General features: G+C 41.6%; 1 protein-coding gene across 3 annotated transcripts in view; it reads left to right on the top strand.

Moving 5' to 3' along the window:
* The window catches only part of ARHGAP42 (Rho GTPase activating protein 42), a 407,208-nt gene that overhangs the window by 216,361 nt on the left and 168,512 nt on the right, over nt 1-22,335 (top strand). For all 3 annotated transcript variants that reach the window (XM_075592450.1, XM_075592448.1, XM_075592449.1), the window contains one exon: nt 9,152-9,223. In XM_075592450.1, coding sequence (XP_075448565.1) covers nt 9,152-9,223 — 72 coding nt within the window. The remainder of the gene's footprint in view (nt 1-9,151; nt 9,224-22,335) is intronic.

The raw sequence follows: 22,335 nt of genomic DNA, 5'->3' as shown, positions 1-22,335 counted from the left end.
TGACACAAACTCTACATTAATGTTTCACAAATATTTCACACTGACTTCTCTAGTCTGTTAAATCTGTTAAACAAGCAATTAAATGTCTACGGAAAATAATTCAATTGCGTTTTTAAGATCTCACAAGAAAAGGAAATGGACTGGAAAATATTCTTCCTGCCGTATAAACGCATTCCTAGTAATGATCTGTGAATGATTTATGAGAAATCCCCTATGACAGTTTATTAGAACCACTTGACATATACAAAGACTTGTGACAGCAAAATATAATAAGGTGGTATGCTGAGAAAACAGTACAATTGTTATGAACTAGAGGGACTGGCGTTTTAAGTGGTTTAATCTACTTTAAACACTGTTGGATTATTTAAGTAGCAGTCCTGCTAAACCCTGCAATTTTTAACTTGGCTTCCAGGTAATGCACTTGTTTTCAATAGCTAAATTGCAAGTCTTAGCCATACTGAACTCACTAGTCAGTCCACTAATTAAATATTTAAAGGGGGAGCAATTTGCCCAAATTTTGAAATATCTAGATTTTCCTCCAGCTGACTACAATTTCGAAGCTTTTTGAACCGAACAGCCTATTATCAGACATGGGGTATAGAACAGAGTCACTGTTTTGAACAATTGGTTAAAGGTCTTAATAAGAGATACTGTATGTCTCAGGGTAACCTCCTATATTTTAATTAGATGCAATAGTGTTTCATTTTGTTAAGTGGAGTTGTAGAAGTCAATCTGGAAAATTACTGTGCCCATCCTTTGCACGATCAACGAGCAAATAGACAGGGCATGATAGATGGGAATAATATGGCACAGATGGGGAGGTAATTGTTGCAGCATCAGCAGGGATCCGATACATCCTTGAATCCTTCCTTGAGGCAGTTGATGAGAAAGTCTATTGATGAGGAAAATATTGTACTTAATAATGATAAATGGGGGCATAGTCTGAGTCACTGTAAGGAATAAGGAATAGTGATAGCTAAATGATGTATGGCTGTAGGCAGAGTGAAAGAAACAGACATCATCAACAAGCAGTTGATGAAAAGCTAAACGGTAGAATGAAAGGAATGTACAGTGTAGGTAGGGCCTGGGCAAATACAGCCTGAATCACTACGTTTTCCTGGGAAAGAGCAAGTGAAAGAGCCCACATTGGCAACATGAATATAAATGGAATGGAGTTGGATGCTACAAGAAGATTGGTAGAGATAAAGCCAAGTTTAGGGAGCTTAGGGGGGATTCACTAAGGTTATTGTGGGTTAACACAGCCAATCTGCCGTTTACTACCATTCAAGTCAATGAGAGTTAATGCCGGATTGGCTGAATTATCTTGCAACGGACCTTAGTGAAACACCCGCTCAGTGAGAGCTATGTAATCTGTTGTGATTGAGAGATGTTGTTGAGATGGTCTTGAGAATAAATACTTACAGTTAAGATATTGGGAAATACAGTCCTGTCAACCTTATTTCAATAGTGGATAAAAGAATGGAAACTGTTCATGGAATAGTAATTTCATATTATGACTCCATTAAATTACAAGATCTGAGCAGAGCTTGTTCATCAAAAACTGATAATAAAACACAAATGTGATTCATTTTATGGGCTGCGTAACAGCAATGCCATCTTAAGGCAGGGGCTAACTTAGCTGTAGCCCAGGACCTCGGACCTTCCAAGGGCCCCCGACCTTCCAGGGGCTGCACAAATACTATGGCCCGAAATATAAGATTTGAAATTTGTAGTTCTAACGGAACGCAGCAAACATTATGATTACAGTGTGAAAACAGTATATTGCTTTTCATTTTATATAGCCTAACTTTTCATCAAAAAAATGTATTCACAAACAATGTTTCTGCAGTTTTTTTTATGGAATAGGTAGTTTATTTGATTGGTTGAAAATGTATTGAAAAAATAATGCACAACAAAAAACTAGACACATCTTTAAAACAATAAAAGTGAAGTGCTGTAGGCTAAGCACAGTATGCCTAAATCTGTTACCCTAGACATGGATTTAGGCTAGGCTGACTTCTTTGGTATATTTCTGTGGTATACTGTAGAAACAACACGCAACTGCAAGTATGTTCTACATTAGAAATGTCCATAATGTTTTAGAATGTTCTCTTGTGTTTTATATTAGAATGTTCCATAATCTTCTATACTATTCTGTGCTATAATGTACTGTACTGTTCTAGAAGTTTCTACCATATTCTGTTAGGAAGATTATATAAGCACCTTTGTGGGTGGGCCTCTCAATTCACACTTTGCCCAAGGCACCAACAACATCTTACTAGGGATCTGGTACCGTAACAGAGCTAAGAGATCAAGGAGTAAGGGCTGTTCTATACTGTGTGCTATGCCGTGCGCGCGCGCGGCAGTTTTAGTTTAGGTTAGTCAGCCTTTCTACAATGTTGCCGCCCCCGCGCATGGCATGGCATTGTGCATGGAACCGGCCGACGGGAGAGGATGAAGAAAATAAAGAATTTGCGCCTCTACTGAATTGAAAATTGTGGGCAATGTTGGGAGGGGGTGGGGCTATAGGGGTACTTCCAGGATGAGATTCAGGTTTGTGGTTTGGGTTGCGTTTTGCTAATAAGTTAGTAGCACACCCCACAAAGTAATCATTGAATGCATTTGCAATGTCGGTGGGGTTTGTCAGAGTAATATCGCCCTTAGTGATATTACTTGGGTGTTGATGGTTAGAAGGCTGGAATATGTTGTTGATAACCTTCCAGAAGTTAGCTGGGTTTGATGTGTTCTGGAGGAGATTGTCAGAGTAATATTGTGCTTTTGCATGCCTTGTTTGCCTTGTGCACATGTTTCGCAGGCATCTGTAGTGATTGAGATCTTTGGTAGTGCCAGTTATTTTGTGGCTTTCCACAAGGCATCCCTGAACTGGTAGAGTGCTATAAGGTCAGTTGTAACCCATGGAAGGTGGGCACCCCGTACCCTTATTCTGCGTAGTGGAGCATGGGTATCACAGAGTTTTAAGAACTCGGATTGGAAATAGTCGAGCGCAGAATCAGGGTCAGGAATTAAATCGATTCTGTGCCAAGGGCAGTTGGTAAGGTCAGCCAGAAACTGTTGTGGGTTAAATTTTCTAAATGTTCTAGTGAGGAGAACTTTAGGGCTTGATTGGGGCGGTTTTATTTTCCTTACAGAGTACATTATTGCATGGTCACTGAAAATGTCAGGAAGGATGCCAGAGGATTGGATTCTGCTGGGGTTTGAGGAGAAAATCCAGTCAAGCAAGGAATGGTTGTGCGATTTCAGGTTTGTTAGTGTGGGTTGGGAAATGAGTTGCGATAGGTTAAGCGACTTGATTTGTGTGTGGATTTTGTGGTTTTTAGGGTCAAGCCAATTGAAGTTGAAATCCCCAAGAACTAGCAGCTCAGTCTTCTCATTCAGAGAGGAAATGGAGCCAAGAAACTGGGTGATATCAGTCAGAGATTGTGGAGGGGCTTTAGGGGGGCGGTAGATGCCAGCAATCAGGACGGGCTTAGAGAAGGGGAGGCAGATACTGCCAACAAGGATTTCAAAAGAGGTTGGTCTTGGGGGGCAATTTAACAGTGTAACATTGTAAATTGTAAGGTGTCTGCAATATAAAATAACACCCCTGCTCCTCTCTTTGACCTATCTCTCCTAAAAATGGAGTATCCCTGAATGGCAATATGTGCATCAGGAGTTTTAGGGGTTAGCCATGTTTCTGTAAGAACGATGGCTTTTGGTTTATGCATAAGGCACCATGCCCTTAGTTCATCCAGTTTGGGCAACAGACTCCGAATATTTATATGGGCGAGAGATAGCCCTTTTTGGAATTTGAAGGGGGTATTCTCAGGGGTATACACGGCTCTAAGAAACCAGCGACCAAGCTACAGAGCCAGGTATGTCCTAATTGTTAAATAGATTAGTAAGTAGTCAAGGTTTCCAAAACAGAGTTGTTATAAACAGTGAATGTATGGTGACCAGTATAGTGCTAAATGTTTCATTACTTGTGCCGGTATTTTTTAATTTGTTCATAGTGCCATTACAGATGGATTGTGCAGATGTCACTGAGGTATGCAATGGCTTGGAAATAACAAGAGGATGAACTAATTGTGGAAACTTAAATAACGGTCAAAAATGCAGCAACTACAGTTAAATGCAGCAATTACCCCTAACTTGCCCTCCCTTTTCTTTTACACAATGTAACCAGGGGATCCTCTGTGTCTGAACCATACTATTTTCAGCTCTCTGTAACCCTTGGTTTCCAAGTGTGAAACATGGAACCCCAGAGGGAGACTGCATAATTAGGGTTTCAAACGAAGTATTTGTCATGTAACAATTGCCAGTAACACAATCTGTTTAATCAGTAGATTTAGCCAAAGTGCTGGGCAGCATAATTCAAATAGTCATAGGTGTTGTTTGTACCAGACCTTTACAGTCTGTCCTCTTCTTCAGATAAATAAGTACATGAGGTTACATTTAGACGTCCTACGTACAAGAACAGTTTTACATTCTCACAAGTCTGCGAATCACTGTTTATGTTTCAGACATTTAGCGGGTATTGTTACTAATATACTGTACTGTGTTCATTCAAGCTTAACTGCTTCAGTTCTTCAAATTGAAGCTTCAAAAGGAAACATAAGCAATATTACAGTGTTTCAGGAATTATACTATAAAAACATAATTCACAATAAAATAACACGGAGGCGTATCCTCAGAAGTCCGTTAAATATTTATTTATTGGGTTAACAGACGCTAAAATCATGACGGATATCCCCAAAGGGGCTTAGCATTATGATGTCCTCACGTTCACATGAAAAATGGCATATCGCTATCTTTTAACGGACGTTTTACCTATTCATATGAAAATCATATGATAATTATCAGTTTACCTTACAACGGAGATCCGCAGACCTCCACTCATGTTAGTGCATTGAAGTAACGCAACAATATTTAGGTCAAACGAAAAACAGTCACATCCAGATCATGATTATCATAGCGTTATTTCTGGGAATAGCCTAAAAGCAATATACGGAGTATAGGACGTATCCCTTTCATTACAAAAAGTTATGTCTCACACAAACAACTATTAGGGATCATATAAATGTTTGAAACACATCATAACCTATTGTATGGTTTTTAGTAATTGAATTGCATGTAGGATATGTTTGTGACCTAATATGGTATATACTGTATTCATACTTTATTAAGTATGGATGTACAATAATATTTATCCATGCATATCTCTACAATAATAATTAACTTTTAGCAATATACAGTTAAAATAAGTGAAGGAAGAACACTATAAATAATGGAGAAACAAATGAGTGTAAAAAAGTTTAAATTATCCATATTATAAAAATAATTGCATTAGCTTTAGATAATGCACATGAGAAATTAGTCTTTAACGCATGCGTTAATTAACGCACATTACTGTTTTGCCAATGTGCATGTGCAGTGTATTGGTTAACACAGGGGTGAACAAACTGGTTGTCACAAAAAAAAATTGGGGGGAGGGGCGCAGCGCTTACAGGGGCCCCGCGCTCTTCCCCTCAACTGTAAGCAAAATCCCGGGGGAGCGTGCCAGGCCTCTGTATGCTTTTTACCTGCTCTCCAGCGGTTTCTGGCGATGCGTCGCCATAACAATGCGGAATCAAATAACGCAGTGGGGTTAAATCGCAACATGTTGCCATGGCAACGTGACGTCACATGATGGCGCCGATGCTAGAGAAAAATAAATAGGGGGTGGGGTTGGGGGGCACAGACAAAAAAGTTTGTGCACCTCTGGGTAACACATCTCTGCCCCATGAAAACCCCTGTTATTAACTCTGCTCCTCTTATTAACGGGCGTCATTTTTGCCTCTCATTAGCTTTGAGGATACACATTAAACTGAAGTAAAATAACGTCTGTTCCAGATTTCGGCAACGGTCGTTATTAGCGCAAATGTGACAGACTTCTGAAGATCTATCTCATGGTTGAGAATGAAAATTCATCTAAAGTCTAATCACTGTATATATTAAGTCAGACGGGGTTTAAACTCGGATTTCTTTCCAGGAAAAGGTTATTTTATGTGCTTGTTACTCCTGAGACTGGGAAAACCTATATGCCCATTCTGAATCTATTTTGAGCTGCAGCTAATAAGAGCCCTATTAACATCTAAAAGTAAATGTGTGGAATGTATACAGTAACTTCCTATAACCAGAGTAGAAACAGCTTTGCCAGCAAATACAGTACTTTATGGGCAATAGACATAGTTTAAGAGTCCAAATACATGTAATCATGGTCTCACATTCCATATACTGCTATGTCCAACTTTTACCACATGTCATAGTCATCTGTACATATTTACATTACCAATAATGGCATGCAATGTGATGCACTACAAATCCCAGGGAATTAAAAATACCCCTTTTCACACGGTTTGAATTGAATGCTATAAGCGCTTAAATAATGTGTTACCGACACAAAACAGAATAGCATTACAGCTTGTCATAAAGCAACAATAAATAGTTCTGTTTTTCAAACAACTAGTAAAAATGAGTGTTTACAGTTTTAGTCCCTTTTTTATTACTTAGATTGTAAGCTCTTCGGGGCAGGGATTTCCATTCCTATTGTCTGATTTTGCTGCACTTATTGTATTATTATAATTCCCTGTTATGTATTCTTTGTGAAGCGCTGAGTACACTTTTGGCGCTATATAAATAAAGACATACAATAAAGACATACAATACAATTACGGATACATACATACACATTGTATATCACTATAAAAAAGGGGGGTCTGGTAATTAGCAAATTATCTGCATCTTGTATGAAGTATTCCTTTTCCATCGTACTGCTATTTTTAGAAATGTGTGTTGCTGAATGTGTTGCATCTTGAAACCTTTTCTATAAAAAAAAAAGAAGCTTCTAAATAGCTCTACTGTATTTGTCATGTTTTTCTACAATTCTTACAATCTCTGAACAAATGTATTTAACCCATAGATATAATCAAATTTTTCAATGAAAGAAAAAATTAACTTTAAAAAAAGAAGTGTCATTATTTAATATACGTTTAACTTGATTGCCATATATATGTCTTAACCTCATCTACTATGTATAGCCTGGGTCCCTGTTACCCCCCGGTTCCCCCTCTTACCTCCGCTACAGCGGGGGCACCCACTGGAGCATTGCGGCAGTTTCAGGGAGGCGAGTGAGTCGCTGGAGGCTCCCCGCGGTTCCCTTTGCAGGGCGCCGCCGTCTAGAGAGTGTGCACGCATGCGCAGTGGATTGCGCATGCGCAGAGGACCTTCTAGAGGTGGCCAATACAGAAAAGGCTTTGCGGGGACTACAAGACCCATCATGCACCAGGGCTGATAGATCACATGCAGCCAGACAACCAATAGGGCCTCAGAGATTACAGAGCAGCCGGATTGATACATTTGGCGCACTGAGTAGCACACCAGTCGGAGCTGGGATAAGGAGAGAGTAGGGTGTGTGTGCAGGGTGTCTGTGACTCCTGCACTAGGCCAGAGACCCCCTTAAGCCCCAGCTAGGCCCCGATTCGCTGTTTAGCGTTTGGCTGCTGCAGGGACCATACCAGTAGATAGGGACACTGCCCTGTAGCAACAAGCGTGAGGGACACAGCCAGGACACGGCGGCAACATAGTAGGATCCCGCACAGGTGGAGGCGCTGTCACTAGATCGATCAGGTACACCCAAGCTCCCAGCAGCAGAGATTCAGGCCTCCTGTGAGCCACAGGGAACGCACCACACACCCAGTAGCCGCCATACCTCCCATAGGGTGGGGGAAGCTGTGCTACATATGTAACTATGATTATAGGCTGAAGGATCGGATCAGTACAGGCACTGACTGAAAACAATGACACTGGGTTTGAATCATGGGAACTTGGTTCATTTCCCAGTGTCCGCTTCTTGTGACCTTGGGCAAGTGACTTTAACTCCCTTTGTCTCAGGCACATAGACTGTGAGCTCATCTGGGCAGGGACTGTGTCTTTGGTTCCCATTGGGGAAAAGCGCTATATTAAATACAGTTATTGCTATTATACAGGGGGCTGTTCAACACAATAGCATAGCCTTGTGTCGCCTTTGTAACGTACACCCCACTAAGGTTGGTTTGCCATTGCTGAAGATCCTGATAAAATTATCAGATCTGATTTGTTTTACTTAATAAAGATTGTGTTTTACTCTGTTTCATTGTGATGTCAAAAATTCTCATGTTTTTACTATTCAAATGCCATTTTGGGCTAATACGTACAGTATGATTGTCCCTAGGCCTTGAACTCCAGATGTGGACACATGTGTCTGCCTCTTGTCAGAATTTATGTTAAGGATTTATAGTACTAAACAAGATAAACAGGAGAGGTGACCAATAGCATTCCTCTGACGATTTGCTAAATATATTTGCTTTGCATGCCCACATTTCCCATGGAAATAAGCTGTGTCTTTTTTAGTTAGAGAGGGGGAAAGATAAAGGTCAGGGCCCTTCTGCATTCATTAATAGTGTGTTCAACAGAAAACAAATGCTTAATTCGCCCCCTCTCTGTGGAATACTCCATAAATATTCCATAAATAGACAGGAAATGCAGTTTGTGAAGAATGTTAGGACATGACGTAAATGTAACAGTCACACATTGGAGTGCTTGAATAGAACTTTAATAGTGTATATTTCAGCAATAAAATCTTCCCATAAATCAATGCACAGTGCGCTCTGCTTATAAGATTTTTCATTAAGAAAATATTTTGTCCTCAAAAGAAAGTGTTTTCTTTTTGAGAATAAAATATTTGATATAACATTTTTTTTTTATTATACAGAATATTTTGTACATGGTATACATATACACACGTATGTTATACTGTGCGATTATGGGGTAAGTCGGACCAGTCTCAGACAATGTGAATAATATGTGTGCTATTACCCAGAACTCTGTGCTGCAGTGGAAGCACGGTATGTGGTGTGATTATGGAGTAAAGCAGGTTTGTGGACCTGTCCTAGACATGTGAGCATGCTCATAAGTGTTCTTTATATATTTAGTTAAACGATTATCATTGTCCAAATTCAGTACCAAATGAGGACATTTATTGTATTTGTTGAATGAATGGAAGCTGTACTCGCTCTGCAGCTTTATTTAATTCCAATGTCTATAAAACAGATCCCGTTTATATTGTGTTTTGCAGATTCAGAATGCCAATGATGTCCTAATATCTCCACTTGAAAAGTTTCGTAAGGAACAAATAGGGGCAGCAAAAGTAAGTAATGTCAATTACTTAATACGTTTTGTTTTTATCAGCAATCCTACTTATTCTTTTCAATTATGGATAACTTTTTTTTTTATAATGATATAGCTGTCTAAAGTATATAGCGGCCTGGATAAATCCCACGCGTGCCCTGTAGACGTAGAGCATACTGCATAAAGTGTGGCACCCTCTCGGCCATTATGGGGTACAATGTATGTCTTGGGGTTTTGCTTGTTTTCTAGGGGGCGTTTGCAACCAGCGCAGACAGCAAACTTAAGGTAGGGGAGGGGTGTCATCTTCAATTGACATCAGCTGAAGCGGGAAGCGATCTCGTGAGAGTGGTCACATGATCATAAGTGCTGAAGGTGGCAGAACCCTTCAGCACTCAAAGGGTTAATACACCATTTAAATGGCACCCATAGATGTTTTTACTCCATTATTTTGGGGGCCTACACACACATATTTTTTAGATTTAATTTTAACTTAAAGCAGCAAATCCTCCAGTAAGGTTCCCAGGGAAATACTGGGCACTTTTGGTACTGATCAAACATGCCTTTTTAAAATTTTATAACACTCCACATTACTCGTATTCGTTGGTTTCTTTTCTAGAAGCCAGGGCCCGTCTCCCCCCGCCCCATCCAAATTTAAGTAAACCGAAAAACTTTGCAGAGTATAGCTGATCCAATCCCACGGATTTTGCTTCATTGTAAACTAATTATAAATTGCATTTCTTAGCGGCCTCTGAATGGGGAGAGTTTGACAATCAAGTGCTTGTTACCTTAATCCCACACTGTCTTTATCAGAGATCCAATAAAAATAAGGCACATGAGTTTGGGGGAGGGGGGGGGAGGTAACTTTGCCTGTCCAAAATCTTGTTGAACTGCCAGTGACATCAGGTAAAGAGAGAAGTCAGAGATAATCAAACCTCTCTCAAGTCTCCGCTAAACATGTTTCCATGTTCATCTTCGCATGGCGTGGCTACTTTTCTATTTGCTGCCGGAACCCTGGTCCTGTGGCCATTATTGAATCAGTTGTCTCACACGCCCTGAACTGGGGGAGGGTCCCTTGAGTTCAGGGGACCACGAATGAGCTCAGTGAGACCTACATCTGTGTAGGTAAGTTAAAAAGAAAACAGTTGGTGTAGCTGCTTTTAAAAAACTCAATCACGTACAGTATTTTCCAAACCGGCAAAAAGAGGATTCCACAAATGTTCATTTGCTGGGCACTAGCTAACTCTTTAGCATTTGGGAATGTAAACCGGTACAGAAATCTCACTGAGCTGTGTATTTCATTTGCAGGAGAAATATCTACTATTATTCTAGAAATTTGGTGTGTAATAATGTAATATTGCTGTGAAACAGAATGATTTGATAATATCATTGTGAACCTTACTGTTACTAGTCTCTTATTCCATTCAACCTCCAGGGGACTGTAGTATTTCAAGCCAACCCTGCCTAGGACAACTTTTATAACTCCGTTCAATCACAAACGTCCCCTCCTCTCTCTCCAACACTCTTCTCACCCAGCGAAGGTTCTTTTACCTACAATCCAGTTCACATATGTAAGGGTGAAATTAAAAGTACCAAAACCGTTATTGATAATCATTACTGTGATCTGCTTTTCTATATATGCACAGACAATAGCTGAAAATATAAGTGCGAAAGACTTCATTTCCTTTTGCCTGGTCACATTTACCTTTTTTCAGTTAATGAAACGTTTTTGGATATCATTAACTTGTTAGTGAAAGTATAATGTTAAATTAGAACATGGACAAAAGATTTTAAGGAAACAAAATCAATGTCGTCTGTAGATGTGTACTGTAGATGTGTGAATATTTGACAATACATAGTATAGTATTAAATTGGAGAAAGTGTTGAAAATAGCTTTAAATGAGAAAGGTAGAAATGTTAAGTCACAGAATAAGTAGGCACTGTACACGTAAACCACAGTTTGCAAAACAGTAGCCTATGCTACTGTTCCTACAAGTTGGTGTATCTGATTGACTTGAAGAGAGGTGTTTTTAAGGTTGCCAGATTGCTTCTCCAAAAATACTGGACACAATGTTGAATGGTGTGATATACTTGCGACCCACACACCTCTCTCCGCTCCATGCTGTTTCCTCCTCTCCTTGGCCCCGCCCCAGGCTCCTGATACCTCCTCCTGAATGGCTGCATTACCCAGCAGCAACCAATCAGGATGGAGGAAGTTGCCCCGCCCCCTAGCAGCAGGCCTGGCCTCTCCCTGCTCATGGAAATCCCACGGCTCCATGAGCGGGTGAGGTTACTATGTCCAGAGAGGTAATACCTGACACATACTGTACATGTCCAGAAAGGTAATACTGGACACATACATGTCCAGAGAGGTAATACTGGACACATACATGTCCAGAGAGGTAATACTGGGCACATACATCTCTAGTATTATGATGTGTTTACCCGGGCGCTATCTCTAACCGTGGTTCGTGTTAGATGTAAATGTCCTATTATGGTAAGAAAGGTATAATACAGCCTTATTGTAATTTGCTTGGGATGTCCTCGTGTGACTCAAAAAGACCCCACCAGGATCTATCCAGGACACTTGGTAGAAATGGAACACAAGAAGAGATGGGGGAGCACAGCGTGAGGAAAGATGAGGTTGAAGTGTACTTTCTTTCAGTGATGGTCAATGAGGTGCTAACACCTCTATTGAACCCTCAGTGAGAGATGGTTAACTCCTTGGGTGGCGAGCTCACGTATGGTATTAAATGTGTAGGTTTGCAAAATAAATAAGTGGATCACTTACATGGCCTTGTGTAAGTTCTATCCCATCAAGGTTTCTTTCGCATTCGTATCTTTCTTCTGGATACCAGTTCTTCTTTCTTTCCGATCCTTTTTTCTCACTGCATCCTGGATGTTTGTCGTTGAATAGATAGATTCTTCTCAGTAATTTGCCTGCAGCTTCCCTTTGCAGTCTCTCACAGGGCTGTCTGTGTGTGTGCCTTCAGATCAGCACAGCAGCAGTGAACTTACACAAGGCCGTGTAAGTGATCCACTTATTTATTTTGCAAACCTACACATTTAATACCATACGTGAGCTCGCCACCCAAGGAGTTAACCATCTCTCACTGAGGGTTCAATAGAGGTGTTAGCACCTCATTGACCATCAGTGAAAGAAAGCACACTTCAACCTCATCTTTCCTCATGCTGTGCTCCCCCATCTCTTCTTGTGTTCCATCTCTAGTATTATCTCTAATTTTGTACAGGACAGTTTGTCCAAATACAGGACAGTCCACTTCAATACTGGACACCTGGCAACCCTAATCCTAAAATAGGGAATAAACATGAGAATTGTTTTGTCCATGTACTGTATTAATGATTCCTTAATTAAATGGAGTATTAATCATTTTGATATACGACATCCACCTAGTTGAATTTTGAAAGTTACAAAAAGAGCACATAGGCCCATATTTACTAAGAGGTGCTACTCAATAAAACACCTTCCAGCGCCGGAAGTTGTTTAATGTCATATCGCTACTTAACACACACAAAGCCGGGACTTCCTTTCATTCATAGTCATTATTCCTGTGTCGGATTAAAGCAACCTTCCTAGTTAGCATATTTATTAAATAGTTGAGGCCTGGCTGCAGTTGTTCACAACATTTTTGAGACGTATGAGGATCACGTGAATGAATTATGCTGTTTTTTCAACGCTTTCACAAAGCAGAATTTGGCGGTGTCACAGAGGTAATGCAGCAGAAAAGATTTATAAATGATCTTCACAGTATTTGGAAATAATAATAGCCGTTTGGGTTTTTCCAATAATAACTCAGCAGTTTGCTGCACTATAATTTAATATTGCTGTGAAGCAGAATTATTTGATAATGTGAACTTTACTGTAACTAGTCTCTTAATTCGACGCCCCCCCCCCCCCTCCCCTTGAGGACTGTGTAGTATTTCAAGCCAACCCTGAAGGAAATGTTTATAATACTTCTGGATTTTACTAAATATATCCATCTCTCTCTTGGAAGGCTTGTATTAACATCCATTAGACCATGGCCTGTTGATTGTGTGTTAACCCACTTCACGCCTTATCCATTAGGGCCACAATCTCTGTCAAAAAGTGAGATGTGTGGAGAGAATTAGAACACCTGGTTTTGGTCACGTACTGTAGCAATAGCTATCTTTTATACTCCATGTCTAATTGTTCTTTTATTTCTTTGGTCAGTGATTTGTTGCATGTCACACTTTATCGGTGATAAAAATACACAAGTATCAAACATTTATAAGTGTACTTTGCTCCATGTGAAAATGGATTAGAAGCAAAAGGTGACAGTGTGTGCTTATTTGCATGTCATTTCCCAGAAGCCCTGCCTGCAGTGGAAGCACTGTATGCTAAGAGATAAAGGGGAAAAACAGTGTTGCATTCCTGTCTGAGACATGGGATATTTTTATTTGCTGTACACTTTTTTGTGGAGGTTTTTGTCACTCTTTTACCCACCACATTTTATTTTATGTGTGGTTGAAACCTCTCCCAGCTCCATATAACAAAGCCAGTATAACCAGCCTCACACTGAGAAGACCCAAAAGGTTGTGTAGCCATGCTGTAAAATGGTCTGCAGTTGTCTCTCCTGCTGGCAGTAAACCTGGTAGGTTACAGGGGTGCCAACAGTAATCATGGAGGTTTGCCCTCACACCCTGGTGAGGTGTCCTATGTATGGATGGGAGTGGCTACATACTCTGAGTCCACAGTTAGTGACATCAGAGATGTGCCTGTTTCCTGAGGTATATAAGGCACAGCACTGCCCAAAGTTAGTGCGTTGGAGGAAGGAATAAGTCTGTGTTGAGACTTGTGAATGGAGGGCCCACTAGTGCAGTAACTAGTGGCCCGTTTCTACATCAAGTAGCATCAAGCCTGACGAGGCCACACTGTGTCCAGGGACCTGGCACAGGGGTGATCTCCCTGCGGGGAGAGGGGATCCCACTCCTTTGGGAGAGCGTACCTTTTCAAGGGACAGTACGGCAAGATGTGCGACTGAGCTAACCGCTGCAAGGGGCAGTCTGCCCATACTATCGTCAATAAAGATGCCCTGTTCAAAGACAACCCCACTGTGTGAGTGTGAAGTTACTCTCCAGTGGAAGTCACCACCAAGAAGGAGTTCCTCATCAGAACCATCTCCCTGCGGACGCAGAGATCCTGATGAGGTGGAGGCGCTGCACGTGATATAGGTAGGACTCGACACACTACCTCAGCTGCCTGTCTGGATTGACAGTCCCCGAACACCATCATGCGGGAGACTCAGGAGTCCTGTTGCCAACAGGTGCACCACCAGACACGACCATGTAATGGGGGCTGGATAGACCACAGGAGCCAATATGAGATTGGGTGGGTCAGACTAGAGGGAATACCCATTACAGTTGTAATAGCTGTCTGTGAGTAGTTTTACTGACTATGCAATTCTTTAACCCAGGCTGTGCTGAAAAGCTGTGTAGGCCGCGATTATAGTGCAGGCGCGCGACGGACCGCAAGTAGTTGTGTGCGCCTGTTGCCCGAGCGATCAATGTACTCTGATGTGGCTGTGATGTCCTCACATGTGGTTAGCCCTCATTTGCTGAACCACTCACATGATGCAGCCATTGGGCGAAAAAAGTTAATTGTTTGTCTCTTCAAAATTCTGCCATGCCGTCGCACTTGCTCGCGGTCATGCGCACCATGGCTGGCCTGATAGAGGTACTGTATTTTGTTTGCGCCGCATGCACCGTCGTTCGCACTACGGCCGCAGCCTAATACGTCAGGCATAAATTTGTAGGGCTCCATGTTAAAATGGATTAGAAGCAAAAGGTGACACTGTGAGTGGTCATTTGCATTTCATTACCCAGAATCACAGGCTGCAGTGGCAGAACTGCATGCTAAGAGATAATGGGGAAAAGCAGGATTGCAGACCTGTCTGAGACATGTAAATATGCTCACAAGTGGTATTTTTATTTGCTGTACACGGTATGGTGGAGGGTTTTGTCACTTTTTTACCCACCATAACTGAAAGGTGAAAATTTGAAGTACACTTATCAGACCCACTCCATACAAAGAATGTCATGTATATATTTGATACTTTTGAATACAGACATGCCATGATAAACATGATTGTGGTAATGCAAAAAATGACTTCTGCTTATCACTGGTACCTAATAAATACAAAGCAACACAAGCTCTCATGAGATAGAAAGAAAGAGAGGGTTTAAGAAGGGACAGATTTAAAAGATACCAAACAGTGATACAAACCACCTCAAGCCGAGCAGTTTAACCATGTGAGGTAATGTGGTTTATAACATGTCAAACCACCAGATGTACTAAAGTTACTACCTACACACAAACACACACCACCTCTTTTGTAAACTTATCAACATGGGTACTCTGCTTCTTTCCAAAGTCAATATCACGTCATCTTGCCACTGACATATTCTCACTCATCTGTATAAATGTATAGGGCACATGGTTTACCAAACAGAAAAGAACATCATTTTTGGATTGTAATGACGTGTTGCAGGTGCAGTACATAGTAATAAATTAAGTGATCGTTTTGGCACTTTTAGTATAAATTACTGATGTTTTCCTTGCGTGTGTTCAAATATTTGTGAACATAGTAATCTGAAGCTTGGGATGGATTTTACTGGATTTATTTGATTATAACCACACCCATGTAATACTTTCCAGAACATCATAGTTCTGTACGTTAAAGCAATTGACGTAACATCCATGGGTTTATTTTGTGAAATTGACTGCACTGTATTGTATGCCATGCTAAATATAGACTTGTAACATTAGCAAATGTACAGAATCCATTGTGAACACGTGGGAATCTTACTATACATACGGTGGCCAGATCATAAGGTACATGCTATATCCTCACGAGAAGAAATTAATATAAAACAGGTAGGACTGATATTGACAAATATTATCAGGAGAGCATTTCATTGATCTATTGCAAAATGAATATTCTATCTTTATAAGGAGTGACTTATTTACAGAATGCTGATATAAAATATAAGCCAACCAATACTCAAGATTTCACACATTAAACAAATTATTTACTGTTTTTCACTTTATTGGTTTGTGTTGTGTAATGTTTCTAGAAAGGAAACCTGCCCGATGAGAGCAGCAGCACCAATTGAAGCTTTAGGGGCAAATTATTTTGTGATGTTTTTCTTTACATAGGGTTGAAGCAGGGGGTCTCTGGAGCTGAACCCCATTCATTTCAGCTCCAAGGACCCCTGCTTCCAGAGATACTTACCTCCGAGGGTGGTGCCGTTGTTTCTCTGCTTTTCTAAGCTCCCACACTCCGTGGGCCAATAGGAATCCGCACCAGATGACGTTTCTGCTTTGTATTGACCCGGAGGGCACAGGGGGCTTTGAAAAGCAGCTATATAGTGATCCCCGCTAGTGAGCCAGAGCGGCTACCAGCACCCCTTAGAGAAGTAAGTATCTCCGGAAGCAGGGTGTTCCCGAAGCTGAAATTAGCGAGGTTCTGCTCCCGCTTGGATTGACTCTTTAAGTGATTTCTTTATCATTATGTAACACCTTTCCCCCACCCCCAGATCGCATATAGGGACCATGTGGGGAAATCTACACTTGTGTTACCGGGTGTGGTGCGCCACCTGATAGGCTCACAGAAGGCCTGAACCTCCGCCACTGGGAGCCTGGAGTTACCTGATCATTCGTCGAACACAGCGCCCCCACCTGAGTGGGATGGTCCTCTTACAGGAACCACAATAATAAAACACGCACACAGTGTATGCTAATAACTGTTTACTATTGTAACTACTAATAATAACTCGGTACCTGTACCACACAGAATAATGCATATAGCCATACACATAGACATGCCCCAGGTGTACCCATCAACATAGGTATTCCCCAAAGTACCTTATGTCCAAACCCACCCACGTGTGTTGGAGATAGCGCTATCCCTGGACGTGTTGGTGCACTATTATAGATACCTGCCCGGGGCTTCAGCCCGCAGGTGCCACTATACACTGAAGTGGATCCGCCTGATCCGACGTGACGTCCTCCTACACGTGGGGTGAATTCCAGCGTGGATAATATCACCACGGCTCCTCACCATCTGTACTTTGACGGGGATCCGTCTGCAACCGGCCGGCCGCAGTCACTGCTTGGCGTGGCCTCCGTAAAGATAGTCTCTATATAACTCTGGGGGGTCTGAGCCCAGACCCAGTAATCAGGCTGCGCACTACTGAGTGGCTTCTAACTTACCCAAACAGCTAAAAGGGCAGAACTCCTCAAGTAGGGCCTGTCCCTGAAGCAACCACAAACTGGGGCAATGGTAACTTATCTGGGGCCTCTGGGGGTAACTAGGCTTAGTGCCAGGGGCTACTGCTCCCTGCACACACACCCTAACTCACCCAGCTCCCAGCTCCAACTCACACACTGCAAAACCCGCGAAATGTATCTCTTTCCCTGCTCCTGGGAATCCTTGAGCCTTATTGGCTGTTCTGGGGTACCTCGTGTCTTCCTCCCTAGGCCTCATGGGAATTGTAGTCCCGTGGAGGCTTCTGTAACATTGGGGCCGCGTACGCGATTCCACTGCGCATGCATGACTTCCTAATGGCCGCCGCAACTCCCGCACTTCACTGCGCATGCGCGACCACTGTGCATGCGCGCGCAAACCATCATGGCGGCCACCGTTAGCCGGGTGCGCCGCCAAGCCGCCTGAGGCTCGGAACGTTCCCTGCTCCGGCCCCCACCTTTGCCGTGTGCCGGCGGGTCCCTCGCTGCCTCCGGCAGCACCCGCGACCGCTCGGCGCGCAAGGAGGGGGGTCTCTAGGTGCCGCAGGGGACCGGGGCTGCAATTATCATATAGTATTTCACACTAGACTTACCAAGAATAGCATCATGCTTCACTTACATTACAGCCAACATGTTTCATACCTCAGGCATACCTACCTTATTTGTATCTTTATTCAATTCACCACCTCTATTGAGTAATCTGGATCAGTCTGTGTTGAGACGAAGTCACCAATTGTAAGGTAACTTTGGTCTGGGTTTAGAGTTTCTGCACCATGTACAATCCCGCAGGATGAATGTGCGCAGGCTAGGCATACGCTCCACATTTATAAAGATATATCAAGTCTGGAATATTTGTAATAAATGGTTGCAATTCGTCTAAGGGTGACAGGGAAATAACGCTTAAAGGAAGCATGGCATAGGTCCCCCCCACATATAGCGTAATATCATATCCTCTGTAGATAATAAATGGAAAACGTTCAGACGCGGGCAATTTACTTGATATCCGATGTTCCTGGTGCATCAACTCAATCCTGATATTCCAAAAACTGAATCTGTAGTGGTGAAGATCCAAATGGTGGTAGACAAACACAGCACTACCGCGACGTAGAGAGAACAGAAAGGATCAAGAAAAAGTGTCTCTAATAAAAAAAGATTTTATTACATTTTATTAAATCACATGGATCATAGTGTCAATGCACCTATGCGTTTCGCGCTGCCACGAAATGTGTATGTTGGTTTTTACCCTATGATCCATGTGATTTATTAAAATGATTTTGTATTAGAGCCACCACTTGATCTTTTCTGTTCTCTCTAGGTTGCACTAGTGCTCTGTTTTTCTACTACCACATGTAAAATACTTGTATGCATATCTTTATTTAGAGAGCGCCATCCATGTACAGTACATAGCACTTCACAGCAGTAATATGTGTCATAATAATATAAGTAAAAATGATGATCCAAGGCACCAACGGATTTCCAAAAAATGTAATGTATCATAACAGAACCAACAGCATAACAGCAACAAGGTACTTTGGTGCTGTTATGATACATTACATTTTTGGGAAATCCGTTTGTGCCCTGGATCATCATTTTTACTACTTACACAGGATTCTCGGGCAGATTTCCCTGAACCAGGAGCACCGGTCAATGCAAGTATTTTATTATATGCTATTGGTGTGCAGCTTTGCTACTCATTGTTCTACATAATAATATAATACATAATGGGAATAAAGGCTTCAGATATAAAAGTAACAAAAGCATTAAAAAGATTCCCTAAATGTAAACTCTTAACTTGTAAAACTGTTTGAATTTGTCAAAGGTCACTGGCAAACATCCAAATGCAAATGGACTTTTAGAGGTGCAGTCACTTGTGGTGTAGTGGCGAAAGAACTGTTCTAATACCACTCTTTCTTATGTTCTGCCTTTCATATTGTAGAAGATAAGTGCAGAGTTATAACCAGGGAGACGTAGTTTAAGGGAAAACAAACTTTGGCTTTTATTTAGCCCCCGGCTTTAAACAGTACAGCTTCATGTCTTCATAAAAAACAAATTAAACAGGCCTATCCCTTTGAGAGAGCTCACTACTCACACTTCCTAGTCCCTGCCTACAGGGCAGGGAGGCTAGTCTCTTACCAACCTCTAACCCCAAAGTCCAAAGAGGTACCTGTAAGCAGGGGGCTCTTTATATCAGTCCTGGTCTGGGTTGGTGTCTGTGGGTTCACCCTCTAGTGGGTTCCAGGGTCTGCTGCACCATAGAATATTGGGTCTGATTCCCTGGGATCTCTCTGTGGCATCACTTGCTTCCTCATTGCTAGAGAGATCTTAGGTAGCCTGTACAGCAGGCTTGATAAGCCTGGTGGAGGCTGGTCAATTATCTCCTGGTGAAATTAACCAGCTCCCTGCTGGACTCCTCAGCAAAATACAGGCTTTTTTTGGAAGACTTTTTAGACAGGGGAAAGGCCCTGTTACACACATAAATAACAAAAATTGCACAGTTAAGATCAAAGTGTAGAAAAGTGTGAATGTTCATACATAAAATCTAAAAATCTAAAAGACTGTGTCAAAGACATAGCCAATAACTCATGTCCTATGTTTTTAAATGTAGATAACATTTATAATTGTGTAATATCTTGACAACAGGAATTTAATTCTATAGCTGTGGGATGTTTCCAACGATATTCTGTCTTAATAAACACACAATCTCTGCAAGCTCAAAACCCCCAAATCACACACACGCACACGCACACGCACACACACCAAAACAACAAAAGACAGAAATGCCCAATGCTACATCCAATGTGACAAACATACATAGTGTAGTAAAATACTTCAATATTCTCATGAGTAAGGATCATTTCGTTAAACCTTTTGGCCAAAGCGTTATAAGCCTGCAAGCCAGATCATGGCATGACCAGTAAACATTTATAATTGTGTAATATCTTGACAAAAGGAATTTAATTCATTTAATTCTATAGTGTTGGGATGTTTCCAACAATATTCTGTCTTATCTCAAGTCCATAAAAAAATCGGTGACAAGTGAAATGCAAGTTAAAGATTAATTCATTTTGAAATCTTTTAGTGTTGGAAGGATCAGCAATATATTACTGTCCAGTGTCCGACTTTAACATAGACACTTAAAGTTTTGAAGTATATTGCTTTAAGAAAGCTATAAGTCAAACATGATGATATGTGACAGTGAAGGAATGGACACAATTCCCTACATTATTAGAACAAAAAATGTTTTAAACAACAGGCAGCAGCCAAGGGCACAAAAACACATTCAGACTTGTTTTGAAGCTTCTTGTAAAATTTCCAGGCTGACATTAATGTAAACTAAGTTTCTACAACTATTAAAGAAAATGTTGAGCTCCTCCAACCCCCTGCTTCCCGAATCACTTACATTTGAAGGTGATGCAGGTATCTCACCTCTATTTAAAGGTCCCACGGCAAGTGGGCCAATGAGAAGTCGCAAGGGATGACGTTGCGGCTTCCTATTAACCCGTGGAATGCGGGACCTTTAAATAGATATTTAATGTGTGCAGCTGGAGCTGCTCCCAGCAACCCTGTTGGAGGCAAGTATCTTGGGAAGCAGGGGATCCCCATAGCTGAAGTCAACCTGGTTCAGCTCAGGAAACCCTCTGCTTTAAAACTAGTGAAAATAAATAAAAGATAAACTTGAGCGGTAAAGCCACTTTAAGGCAGAAATACTACACCCCTCCCCCTTTTTTTCTTCTTATTTGTATATGTAAAGCAATGGCAATGTATAATTCTGCATTCATACCTAAGCTGGCAATTGTTTGGTGATTCTGTTATAAATCGGTCAAGATCCTGATTGTGTGACTAACATAATGGCTGCTTCAGTCAGTGTAGCTCAGCAGCTACAATGTATCCTTATAATACTAAGGTAACATTATCTATTGTTATAGTTTACAGCTCAAACTGCTGGGAATATTGGCAACAAATGATCACAAACAGGAAAGTGTTGCAAGTATCTTGCACAGCTGGGAAGGTTAGTTAAAACCTGCTATTGAAATCAAAAGATGCTTTGAAACTCAAAAAATGGCATTAAGAGTTGAATATTACAAAAAATAAAAATAAATGCAGCAAGTATTATCTATTCTACAGTAATATTACAGAACTGATTTATTTAAAAAAAAAAAACCATTTACGATTTCACGTTTTGCTGCTTTAACGGCTCTACTTTAATAAAAATGGTACAAGTACTTCCAGATATACAGTATATGAAAGCAAAGGAATTATACATGCTACCCTAAAAACAACAATAAGAACATACAGCATTTGAAGGACATTCTATTATCCTCAAGACTAAAGCAGATTACCTTCTGTTCAAAAAACATGAAAGGAAAAAATCCTCATTACTACTGTATGGGGCATCTACAGAAGGCTCTTAAAGTGAAGATCCAAAATGCCTCATGCCTCATGCCTCAACAGTATATGCAGGATTTGTATGTGGATATTTCCACCTTTGTTGGAAGGCATAGCATGCTCTATACCAGCGGTGCGCAAACTGGGGGGCGCGACCCCCAGGGGGGCGCGAGACTGCCGACGGAGGGGCGCGGGGTTTACAGAGGCCCCGCGCGCTTCCCATAGGCACTTAAATTACGTGCCAGGGAGCTGCAGGGCCTCTGTAAACCTAACTTACCGTGGCTCCGGCGGCTTCCTCCCTGCGTCGACATGGCAACGCGGCATCAAAATGACGCTGCGAGGTCATGTGACGTCACGTTGCCATAGCCATTAGTCATTACGCCGGTGCGCGGGTAAGTTGGGGTAGGGGGGGCGCGGGAGTGAGGGGACAGCCGGCAGGGGGTTGCAGGGAAAAAAGTTTG

Source organism: Ascaphus truei, chromosome 3 (genome assembly GCF_040206685.1).
Source record: "Ascaphus truei isolate aAscTru1 chromosome 3, aAscTru1.hap1, whole genome shotgun sequence".
In the NCBI taxonomy this organism is placed as follows: domain Eukaryota; kingdom Metazoa; phylum Chordata; class Amphibia; order Anura; family Ascaphidae; genus Ascaphus; species Ascaphus truei.
Note: the sequence above shows the minus strand (reverse complement) of the source record. Positions and strands in the feature narration are given on the sequence as shown.